Below are 12,499 nucleotides of genomic sequence, written 5' to 3'. Positions count from 1 at the left end.
AAGTTCTGACGTCTTTGCTTCCTTACACTATCTGAGACAATTGCATCTTCGACTTTTCTACCTCGCTTATCCCTAAACAACGCGAAGAAAGTACAATAGGTTAGTAAACTATATAATCGGAAGTTAATCTAAATACACCGTTCCCGAATATCCATATTCGATTGGTTGAGTAAACCACTAGCTTCCGATTACGAACAATCGGAATCCCTAGTTCACTAAACCCTACCGAATACAAATAATAGGAAATAAAAGAAATTTTTGGTGTTCGAGTATGTGTATCTACACCAAATAATCAAAAACTAAATTTCAACACAACCTTCCGAATAGGAATAATCGAAAGTAATCAAAAGTATAACCTTCCGATAAATCTCAATCGGAAGTCTCACAAAACTAATGTCTACCGAATATGCATCACTTTGTGTCCAGAAACTACTAATATGGTTCAGCCTAAACAATCGGAAGCAAATTACACAACATATCAACCGCTTAATACGTCTCTAATACTTGTTCTTCCCTCATATATTCGGAAGTCAAAAACACAATTACATTCCGATTATGATCGATTTAGGCCTTAGTAATGAAAAATGTTCAATAATCGGTAGGCAACCTAAATATTTAGCACCCGAACATAACGAATGTTCTTGTGAAATGAAGAAATCGACAACAATCGGGAGTTTAAAACCATTACTAACCTACCGAATACGGGTAATAACCGAAAACCCTAAAAAAAATCATGGATTCGACGAATTGAAGCAATATAAAGCAAATTAATGGTAGAATCTTACCTAATAGGCGCCATTTCAAGTTGCTGGAGAGTTTGGCTTTGAGTATCGCCTACATCAGGGGCCGCATCTTCTTCGCGTTCTTCGCGTTCTTCGGGTTCGTGAGTTAAAACCTCTTTATTACGGGCATGCAATCCAATGTTTGGATCCTTACCGCGACAAACGTTTTTGGTTTTAGCCTTCTGGGGTTCCTTTTCTTTCATCTTTATAGAGAATAATCGACGATGATTCAATTCGACGATTAACGATGTATAGCGAGGAGAGGGAGAGAGTTTTCCTCTCTGCAATCGGAAGGAAAGAGGAGAAGAGGAGTTGAAGTTGAAGTTGAAGTTGAAGTTGAAAAGAAACGAAATGAAATGAAATGAATTTAGGTTGACTTTGGTTTTATCTGTCAAACGGTTAATAATCGGTAGGCATTACCACATCATAAACTACCGATTGTTGAGTAGCCCAAAATCGTTAGGGTTTGTTACTTATATACCTACCGATTATAGGAAGACCCAAACCGAACCACTGCCAAATTCCATAGGTTTCGAGGGTACAGAGCCGACCATATCCATTTGGTTCGTGTTTTGGATGTAGTCATAATCGGAAGGTATATGGATTACATAAACTTCCGATTATAGGTTGCCCCAAAATAAGTTTTCTTCTAAAATCCTTCATTTAATGAATTTGAAATCTATCATAATCGGAGGTATTACTCGTAACTGTCCGATTATGGGAAGCCCCAAATCGTTAGCTTAGACAGGTTTTAATTCGTCTGATTATATAGGAGCCCCAAATTTCACCATTGAAAAAATCTAAAGATTTCTAATTTCTATACTTTAACAATCGGTAGTCTCTTGAGGATCTTGTTACTCCCGATTGTTATAGAAGCCAGATACGAGTTTGGCACATAAACGAACTTAATCGGTAGTGTAATCTAGTTAATAACCTTTCGATTAGGTATTTACAATCGGGTACAGTGTAGCTTCCGATTATGTAAGGGCATTAATGTATTCTCCGCTTTTTTAGACATCCCTTAACGTAGTGTATAGGTTGGGAATAAAAAAGTCGCCCCTAATTCCTTTTGGGTTGCCCCTAAAAATGCGAGGTTTTTTAGTGCCTCCTAGCTAGTGGACCGTGCTGACTCCTGGACGGATGGGCTTGTAATTGCATCAGGTGTCATGAAATTGGTGCGGAAGTATCCATAAACTCTGTACACAATAGTGTCACTTTGAAGCTAAGAATCAAACTAGGGTTTCACATTTTATTTCTGGAGAATCTTCAAATTACAGAAAACATCTCTCTCACACAATATTTTTTTTTCGATTTGTAACCCTAGAATTTCACTACGGAGAAAATTTGGATAATAATAGAGAAGAAGATGGAAGAGATTCTAAGCAGCGATACAGCTTGGAGACAATTATCTCAAATGTTCTTGGCGATCTTTTTCTTTCACAGTTCTGAATATGTGTTAGCTATAATTTTCCATGGAAAATTCAATGTCCCTCTAAGCTGTATGTAATTTTCCACCCACCCTTTATTAAATTTTCTGTATCACTTAAAATTTTCTGATGATCTTGTTGTTGAAATTTTGTAGCTCTTTTGATCAGCAAGCAGTATGTGATGGCAATGGGATGTTGTATACTGGAGTACTTGTTTGAAATTGCTTTATTTCCACAATTGAAAGAGCATTGGTGGATTAGCAATATTGGCCTTATTATGGTGGTAATTGGGGAGATAATTCGGAAAGTCGCAATTATAACAGCTGGTCGTGCTTTTACACATTTGATCAAGATCTATCATGAGGACCATCATGAATTGGTTACTTATGGAATCTATCGGTAAGTTCAGTACTCATCTATGTCTTTGTATATCATTAGTATCACATAGGCAGTGTTCCATATGCTTAATTTGTAGGCAGATGAATGAAACATTAGAATTGGGTGAAGACATTTTGTGTTTTCTTGCTAACAAACCGATTTTGTTAATTACAATCCGCAGTGACCATGCCATCAGTTTAGGTTATGCAGCTTTAGATCATTTTAGGCGCAAGTTGAAATTGTTGCTATTGATAATACTACCTCAATAAACACTGGTTAACCAGGTCATGCGGCACAATTGAGGTGTAGAACTTCAGCGTTGTTTCTTTGTTATAAAATATTCTTTTGGTCCTAGTGTTAATTTGACTGTCATGCGTGTCTTAAAGTAACTTGAAGAGCTAACCGTCTATGATTCTAGCGTAGATTCAGGCTTGTAAATCAGTGTTTTATAAGGGGTCTCTCTGTTGCTACAATATTTCTACTTTCTAATCAAAACAGAATTTCTTGGGGACACCGTTACCCTTGAAATTTAAGTATCTGTTATTTCTGGATTGGGTTCTGTTGCTCCGTCTCCTGTTTTGTTATGTTCAGTGAAGAAATATAATAAAGGTATCTTCACGCACTGCAACTGCATTAGTTGTTATAGGCCTATTGCCAGTAGGAACAAAGGGGTAACTCAAGCTGTATATTCTTAACGCTTAATCCTAGTGGTATATTCACACTGCAGTCAAATGGCGTGATAAAGAAACACTGTGTTCAAACCATCCGTGTAGAGTCAAAACAAAGAGACAAAGATGCTTAGCTACATGCTTTTGGCCTGTAATATTTCTTCCTTCATCCTAGAGTAAAAGTTTGCAAAATCTTTCACCTTTAGGTTAAAAGGCATTAATGGTAACTTTTATTTGATGTGAATAACAGGCTCGTTCGTCATCCAGGATATTGTGGGTTTTTCATCTGGGCAACTGCTACTCAGATTATGCTCTGTAATCCCTTCTGCACATTGGCGTTCATGCTTGTTACCTGGCGATTTTTCTCGACGCGAATCCCGTATCCTACAATCCTTTTTCATTTGAACGTACTAAGTAGTAAGTACTAAGATAAGTATCATACCTATTAAAATCTTACTACCTGTTAATAAGAGATTTTATGATCATCTTGTGTTAAGGTAACATTAATTATGCTAGTTTCAGGTATAATATGATTTCCAATTTAATATTATTTCCCCAAGATGTTAACTATTAAGTTGTTTTCATGGAGAAGAAGAACCAATTTTACATTGGTAATTGGATAGACACCATTGGATATGGATAGTCGAACACTTGAACGTAATTCTTCCCATCCTCATTCAAAACCCAATGATTCAATAGGTTAAATCATTTGAAGTTGGTTATTGAACTTTTATTGCTGTTTTAATTTTCCAGCTGTGTTTCTTTTTAACTCGAAGAATTCAGATATGAGGAGTTTTTCTTGAGGCAATTTTTTGGATCGCAATATGAGGAATATTCAAGTCGAGTTCCATCTGGTGTGCCATTCATTAAGTGAAGAGACTTCACAATATTTGTGTTTGCATTCGCCACTAGCTGATCGAGCCTCAATACTCATTTATGTGGCAGAGTCCTCATCAGAGCCTTTTCATAGTTTGCCACTAGCTGAACGAGCCCTAATACTCATTTTTGTGGCGGAGTCTATATCAGAGCCGTCTTGTAGACTAGGCCAGCTAGGCTGTTGGTTACAGCCTCAATTTTTTGGGGCCCAGATTTTTCAATTATTTTTACAACTTGTTTTTTTTTTCTTTTTTTTCTCGCTTTGAAGGTAGTGCTCTTACATAGTGGTTTGCCACTGTTTTTGTATAGTCATACCATCTGGCTGTTATTGAAAGCCGTTTGTATTGTAAGCACCATGGTCTGTGCACTGCTTTACTTTTGTACACTCTTATGTAAGAACATTGGACTCCACTGCTTTAGGTCTGATTTGGATATCCTCCTTCCAATTAATTTATAAAAATGTGATGAATGTAACTATACCACTAGCAGCATATCAAATTCTATCTAAAGCATATTGTGAGTCAACCTCAATATTTGGTTAAAAAAGGGAAAAATTAGGCTTGTGGAGGGGGAGGGCGACCGGGGCTAGCCCTCTGATTACTTTGCACTTCAAAATCTCTCACCATTAATCTTAAAACTAAACCCACTCTAGGAACATCATACGGTCGATATTCCTTCTACGTTATTTGATCATAGACCTTAGAATCCTAGCTTAATTGGGGCCCTATAAACAATTAGGGGACCTGCACTACAAGACAAAAAGGGTTATGAAATAATAAATATGGGTTATCCCTTATCCCATTTTTTTGAAATGGCTAAACTACCCCTAAATCATTAGTGTTAATGATTAGTTAAGTTATGTTAATTAGTTTATTTAAGTTAAAATCAGATTTAAGAGTTAAAAATTTTGGGGGAAAAAAGAAGTGTTTTTGTATGTTGAGAAGAAGAAGAGTTATTGTAGGAAAAGTTAGGGTTTTTAGAAATGAGTGATTGTAGTTGAGGAAATGATGTTGGTGAAGCTTCAAATAACAAACATGATTGTGTTGAAGGTGAGATTGTCTCAACTAATCTTATGGATTGGATGTTTTATGAAGAGATGTTAATAGAGGAAGCCATCAATATTGGTGCAAATGAAGATCCCATTGCTCGAAATGAAGGAACCACCCCTCAAAATGAGGAACCCCAAGCTCAAAATAATCAGGTAAACATCTTATACCCTTCGATTTGTGTGTTTGTTGCTCCAAGTGGTCAAATCATCCCCACCATGGAACAACTCAGTGTAAGGGTCGTCAGAGTCGGGGGGTGTATACCCAAACGACTCTATGAGGTCGTCAATATATTGGCACTACCAAAAACGACTCAAACCTGCAACTTTTCAGGTTATGAAAAATCGTTAGTGTAGTGTGATACAGATTGACGACCCTTCTTAGCTACGTCAACCAAAGTCGTTATGTTTTTTGGTTAACAAAGGAACGACTCTAAAACCAAAACTCTCTGTAAAATGTAACACTTAGGGTCGTCATATTTGTAGTCATATGAAATGACGATCCTATCTAGCTATTGCAAATGTTATGAAGGGTCGTTAGGTGTCATAGTAATATGGTGTAACGACTCCTACAAATGTTATGGGGTCGTCATCTGTTACTATATATGGTAACGACTCTAATCTAAACTAAAAAAGTTCAATGACGACTCGCTTATATCTATTGACGACACTACCAATTTTTAAGACAGAGAGGCTGTTCTTAGCAGAATTAGGGTCGTCAATAGATTGGGTTACAGAGGTAACGACCCAAATCTATGAGTAAAAATTGTAGTAGCAGAATTAAGATCGTTCACTAGAACATCATACAGATTAACGATTTTTCATATAGTATATATGCAGCATTAGGGTCGTTAGGGTATAACATCATACAGAGTAACGACCCTTTGACTGTAACTAAAAAAAATCGGTTCCAGAACTCAATTTCTTCTTCAATTTCTTCTTCTAATTCTTCCTGGCTTGATACTGCAACCTTGGTTTTGAATTAATCTTCAATTTGGCTTTCTCTACCAATTTAGGGTTATCAAACATTGGTTCGAGCCATGTTTGTAGAAGAATTTTTTCTCTATCAATCGACGAAGATTTTTTTTTTGTCGTTAATGGAGGAGAGGGGGAGAAATCGGGTGGGAGAAAAAGGGAGAGGAGGAGAGTTTTCTGATTTTGGTTTTAGAAAATGAATTGGTTTTTAAGTAGTAAGGGTAAAATAGTATTTTCACCACCTTTTAGAACCCTCTAAAATTTTTGGTGTGGGTATAAATTGGTCAGGGCCCCTAATTGTTTTTTGGGCCCCCCAATTAAACCAGGCTTAGAATCACGAGGATTAAAAACTGAAAATAAATTTGTAGAAAATATAAAACCAAAAATTAAAAACTTTTTGAGGGAAAAACAGAGAGAAGACAAAGAATATGAGAAATGACAAGAGGAATTCTATTGATAGGCATCTACCGTATTACATAACAAAGTATGCTTTATATACAACCATGGGAAAACCCTAACTACCTAACTGGGCCGCACATCTATGGGCCATAGGCCCTACAACACTCCCCCTTGTGCGGTCCAATAGAACTTCATACGCAGTGCTTCGAATGTAATTCTTCAAATGTCGTCCTCTCCTTGATGACTTGTGTCAAAATCAATTGCCTCATTAAAACTTTGACAAGGAAAAACCCAGTGGGATAAAATCTTGGTACAACTCTTCACATGTAGTACTTCACATGTTGTCTGTTACTTTACATGCAGTTCATCACATGCAATATTATCTTCAAAGATCGATGAGTCTAAGTTAATTGCCTCGTTAAAACTTCGCCATGGAAATCCAGATGGACAAAACCTGAACTAAAGAAAAAGAGTACAATATTAAGCAAACTTAGAACATAGTTGGACTCGAATATGTTGCCTCATTAAAACCTTGACGAGGAAAACCCAGTGGGATAAAACTTTGACGAAGGGAAAAGAATACAACATGACAGATGCAAGTAAAGGTGATCTATTGCAGATGATCACTTTGTTCTGTAGAAGTTGATTAGTTGCTTCACAACTCCTAAGGCAGGAAATCCTTGTGGGAAATACAATATCCTTAGTTGGGAAATTACTTCCCGGTGTTTGTAGTTGTCTCATCAAAAACCTTGTCGAGCAACAAAACCCTGTGGGAAAAAGTAACCTCGGTGAAGGAAAAGATTTCAACAAACCATTAGATGCTCCCCCTGATGCCGGACAATTTTCATTAGTCTAATGCAGTCAGAAGAAATTTATCACACTTTACTTTGGTGACTTGAATGTTTATATGACCTTGTTGTTGATTCTGGAAGTTATGTTGCTTAACAGACTATCACGTTTCACTTCTTTGATTCAGATATTTTCAGTAATATCAACGTGATCTTTATGCATTCAACGTTCAACATACTTGATGCTTTTAGTGTTGTCTCGCTAAGAAAAACCTTGTCGAGTAACAAAACTCTTTGGGAAAAACTATTCTCGATCGAAGGGAAAAAGAGTACAACACATCTTTAATTTCGAAGTAAAATATGTCGACATCATATCCTTGGATCCTCCCCCTGATGTCGGCATCACCCCCTGATTACTTTCAGAGTTGTTCCAGACAGTTCCTTTAGTCATGTATTTTTCGAAACTGAATATTGGTAGTGACTTAGAAAATAGTCTACCATATCTCCCCCTGATTACTTTCGTTGGAGAAGAGATTATTGTTCCTTCATAATCAACAACTTTTGGATTGCACTTTCATTAGCATTCCTTTTTATGTCTTTGCAGGGATAAAACAAATATATGGAAATGGTTACTTTTAAGTATGATTACATTCACTATACCATTCCAATGACGTTGTGTTGGCGCTGAGCTATATCAAGCTAACAAGTTCACTGAGGATGTAACATTTGGCTGAGTACATTATGTTAAGTACAATAATGCGTCTATTATACTTAGATAAGGAAAGTTCATCTCCCGAAATAACTTCGTCATCTTCCTTTAGACGAATTGGTCATTTATGTACATTTGAAACTCGACTAATCATGAGAGTGCTAGCAGGATGCATGTACTTGTTAAATTGCCTGACAATGAACATATACAAACTGGTGGAATAATATACCACAAGCTCAGTATTCGGTCGAGCTTTCCCCAGATTTTTCATCTCAAATTCGGATTTTAGATAGCTTTTAAGGTCTCATATTACATCAAGAGTACCCATCATGTTTGTACCATCAACATAGATAGATACAATTGCAAATCAGGAACTTTCTTGTGAATACGCAAGTACAAATAACTTACTTGTCTATCCCCTCCAAATCAAATAGTCACTTAGACGGGTATACCACATCCGCCTGATTGCTTCAATCTATAAGCGAGCGTTCTATCTAACTGTTAACGCACTCTGTGGTTTAGAGTCACTTGATTTGGGAAAAAAAGGCTATCAAGTACTTTTGTAAATATATTCTATCTCTTGGTTCTTTCAGAGATACATAATAACCACATACATATGCTGTATTTCAAGTCCTTTTGAAATTACCAAGCTAACTAAGTAGCGGAACGCTATAACGTTCATTATAAGAGGACAATTCCAGGGCTTTGTGAGAAACCTCGCGCCACTAGGTGAGTCTTGATACTAGATTTGAGACTTCATTCTTCCCACCGTGCTCCTATGACAAATAATCATGTATGTCCCATAGGCTTTACACTTGGTTGGTTAGCACTACCACACCAAATACCCGTATATCTGCCAAAGAGCTAAGTTCTACCTTGATTGTTTGGCCAAATATGCTATTTATTTGAAATTAATGAAAATAAAGCATGGTTCTATCTCATTGTGCTCTACTTATGGAGCAACTATTTATGGATTATATCATCACTGTGCACACATGATCCTTCCATTGACTCATGTGCGTTCTCATAATCCGTCAGGATTTCATTGTTCTCTAGAATCATTTAAAACTTCAGAGCGTCCTCCAGTTTGATTCATAGACATATTCAGAGACAATCTTATGAGATGATTTATGATGATATAAATAAGTTGTGCCTTACTCACCTAATTCCTTTCTAGGCGAGGATTGATCGTACCAAGTGGTCTTTGCAACTTCCTTTATGGAGCCACGGCCTCAACCACATTTCCAATGAGTGTAGTTGCAACCCCTTAGTCTATGGTGTATATACTTTATTGAGAACTTGTAACCTTGCAGGTAGGTTTGCAGCTGGTATGTGTGATCTTATCACTTTAGCGACATCAATATACATTCTGAAAATCGATTATTCTTTGTCACTTCACATTTACATTTTGTGGGGTATAAGAATCAATATGAGACACAGTGGGAACACACCACGACAATTCTTGTCGTTCCCTTAGAAAATATTTTTTCTTATCTCCCCCTAACGACGGGAAGACTGTCTCATAAAAGTGATAACCCGCAAATCTAGCGGTAAGGGATCTCCTGCCAAAAGTTTTAAAGTGCGGATAATTGTTGGGAACTCATTTCCAACATAAATACTTAACAGTTTTGAAGACCCATCATAGTACGATGTGGATTCTTAATGGCACATATATAGTGCAACCAAAAATGCGTAATAACACGAATGTAAGGCTTAAATCCAGTTACCAACTGGTACACATAAAAGGTTGACTAATATTGGGTTCTAAAAACGAATTAAGTAAGATGCGTGTAATATTGCATATCCCCAAAGCAATAAAATATAGGTTGGTACGCATAACCTATTCTTAGACACCATCTGTAACCTTTGATGGTAGCCTCCGCGAGACCATTGGGTATAAGATGCTCTATATTGATCCTATTAAATACGCAATATTCATCAATTCTTTTTGATGTAAATTCTCTAGAATTAACAAGGGTGGTGAGCCTTTGCACTTTGCATTGTGTAATATGTGCTAGGAGTTTTTACACAAATTAAACACATCGTTTGTTGTGAGTAATAATTGATTCAACGCATCGAATCATCCACCAGATCCATAAATTACTTGAATGGTCTGCATTCTGCATGGATATATGTTCACCAACAACACTTTATTTCTTTGAAAAATGAGTTATTTTCCATTTGCATCTAAGTAAAACAGGATGGTCTCAATCATGTTTTACTAAAGAAAGACTTTATAAGATGAGTGACGTGCTTTCTTACTTTAAAGCATAATGGGGAGAGGAAGTGAAAATCTAGTAACTTTAGAAATCACTGATTGTGATAGATGTCGTAACTTCGCATTCTACTAGTTCATTGTCTTGTACACTCAAATGAAGTGATGTACGTGTTAGTACTTTCAAAACGGAACATCGTGTCACAACCAATGTGCCTTATGGTTATGTCAAAGTCTTTATGAATCAATCCCAATCGATTGATTGTTGGGGTTAAAATGGATTCAATAGTTCAAGTCCAGTGATTTGCATTTCACTAGATTGACATATTATTTTTCTAAGAATATGCTTCCTTCCACATTTAATAGAAATAATTTATAGATGCAATCAACTCCATCTCAGTTTTCCAAAAGGTAGGTAATAGTTCACGCATGAATACCCTTTGCACTTAACAAGATGTGATTATCCTTTACAAAGCTTAGACATTGAGTCTTGAGAGATTTAATAAGTGGTGTGGTCTTATTATGTAACAAAAGTCGGATTCAACTCAATTACTTTAGAATGAATATATGTTACATCTCATCCAGATATATCCCAAATGCTTTAGAGAATTTATGTCTCGTGGGAATGATGTACTTTCCATTCCAACAGAGCAAACATTTGATCTAGTTCAATTAAATAGTCAATTGGCTAGGCAAAGTTCTTGTTGCCATTTAAGTTGATGTGAAAATTGGTTGCTACTATGTTACACACATTACATTGTGTATACCAACACCTATAACCAGGTGCATTTCCAACTCTTTCATTCATGATGGAAGCTAGAATTACATTTTAGCTTCATCCCATGATATATATGTCCATTTTCTCATGCTTTATATGAGTCATTACGTCTAACCCTTATTACTTCGGGGTTCTTTCCATTTCTAAATTTTCTACATTTAGCTTAATTTGAGAAATTTCTTTATCTCAATAGGCCAAGAGAATCTCACTATACATGTCAACCACTTACTTTAGGTTGAATAGATTACTCAAGATAGTTCTCTTGTTGTCATACTTTAACATATACTGGTTCGTTAGTATCATGGATGAAGTACATAAAATGGAATTTTCTGACTCATATAACAAAAATTAGAATACATGTAATTTTATTTTCAACGTATCTTTTGAAAATATGGACTCATTAATTTTTGTGAGTTCTTCCACAAAAATTAGAATACATGTAATTTTATTTTCAACGTATTTTTTGAAAATATGGACTCGTTAATAGTCGAGCAAGTGGATTACATCCCACGGAACATTCAAATTTAGGGAAAAAATATCATGTATACAACAATGGTTCTCAGGTACTTCTAAACCTCAAATGAATACATTAGAATCGAGTTGGTACATTTAATTGAACAAAAAAAAATCATTCAACCATAGCCAATATCATATTCAAGATTGAAATTGACCCTTTATATAATATGGACTTATCTAAGACAAAAGAATATTCCAAAAACAAATAAATAAGCCCAATAGATGTTCCATTAGTTACATACCTCAAGCTTTGGTTCCCACCGTACACAGACAGAACCGGAACTCCCTTGATCGTGCATAGCCAGAAAACCAAGACCACGTGGAACAGAACAGGTGCTGGAACAGACTCGACTCGGCTGACTGAACTGGATCGGAACTGGTCGGTAGGAACCGGATTGGGTCGGGCCGGAACAAGATAGGTCGAGTTGGATTGGACCGGTATGGGTCGGGCCGGAACAGGTTGGACCGAGTGGACCAGACCGGTGAATGCGGAAGGGAAAAAATGTAGAAATAAAAAGAAATTATAAAATAAAATAAATATGTATAAAACTTGTAATGGTACAAAGCAAATAAGGGTAGTAATTACGACATTTATGCCCATATAAAATTTACACACCAATTAACATAATTAAGGAAAACATAATTAGTAATTAAGACAAACGTTACAATTAAATGAAATAAATGTAAATAAACATACAATAAAAACAAATTCATACGTTACAAACAGTTTTAAAAGAAAAATCAGTTTTTTTTTTATTATTATTTCTTTCCAAAAAAACGATCAGACATTTAATTTAATGCAAAGAAGGAGAAGAAATTTAATCAGTCAGAGACATGCGTTAAGATTTTATCATCTTTTCATTGGTTAAAAAAACAGGCCTTGAGCATATATATATGGGAGCCATTTTATGGATACATAGTAATCATGTTAGACATAGTGTCT

At 36.0% G+C, this 12,499-nt stretch overlaps 1 protein-coding gene across 5 annotated transcripts; it reads left to right on the top strand.

Moving 5' to 3' along the window:
• The first annotated feature begins 1,991 nt into the window (after positions 1–1,991).
• On the top strand, positions 1,992–4,608 carry LOC113356093 (protein-S-isoprenylcysteine O-methyltransferase A-like). Of its 5 annotated transcripts, none has more exons than XM_026599109.1 (5): positions 1,992–2,281; positions 2,365–2,608; positions 3,506–3,672; positions 3,848–3,912; positions 4,009–4,608. In XM_026599109.1, the coding sequence occupies exons 1-4, from the start codon at positions 2,149–2,151 to the stop codon at positions 3,868–3,870; spliced, it is 567 nt and encodes a 188-aa protein (XP_026454894.1). In that variant the 5' UTR covers positions 1,992–2,148; the 3' UTR covers positions 3,871–3,912; positions 4,009–4,608. The 5 variants fall into 5 exon arrangements, with proteins under 5 accessions (XP_026454894.1, XP_026454892.1, XP_026454890.1 ...); XM_026599107.1 differs by having other exon boundaries at positions 3,845–3,912; XM_026599105.1 differs by lacking the exon at positions 3,848–3,912 and having other exon boundaries at positions 3,506–3,634; positions 4,039–4,608.
• Positions 4,609–12,499: the final 7,891 nt, after the last annotated feature.

The sequence above is a fragment of the Papaver somniferum genome, chromosome 3, assembly GCF_003573695.1.
Source record: "Papaver somniferum cultivar HN1 chromosome 3, ASM357369v1, whole genome shotgun sequence".
NCBI classification, from domain to species: domain Eukaryota; kingdom Viridiplantae; phylum Streptophyta; class Magnoliopsida; order Ranunculales; family Papaveraceae; genus Papaver; species Papaver somniferum.
Note: the sequence above shows the minus strand (reverse complement) of the source record. Positions and strands in the feature narration are given on the sequence as shown.

Bases quoted from the DNA above. Each gene is read 5' to 3' on its own strand.
- LOC113356093 (XM_026599105.1), top strand. From the start codon at position 2,149: ATGGAAGAGATTCTAAGCAGCGATACAGCTTGGAGACAATTATCTCAA. The intron at 2,609-3,505 runs GTAAGTTCAGTA...TGTGAATAACAG, and splicing joins GTTACTTATGGAATCTATCG to GCTCGTTCGTCATCCAGGAT. The intron at 3,635-4,038 runs GTATCCTACAAT...CGAAGAATTCAG, and splicing joins TTTTTCTCGACGCGAATCCC to ATATGAGGAGTTTTTCTTGA.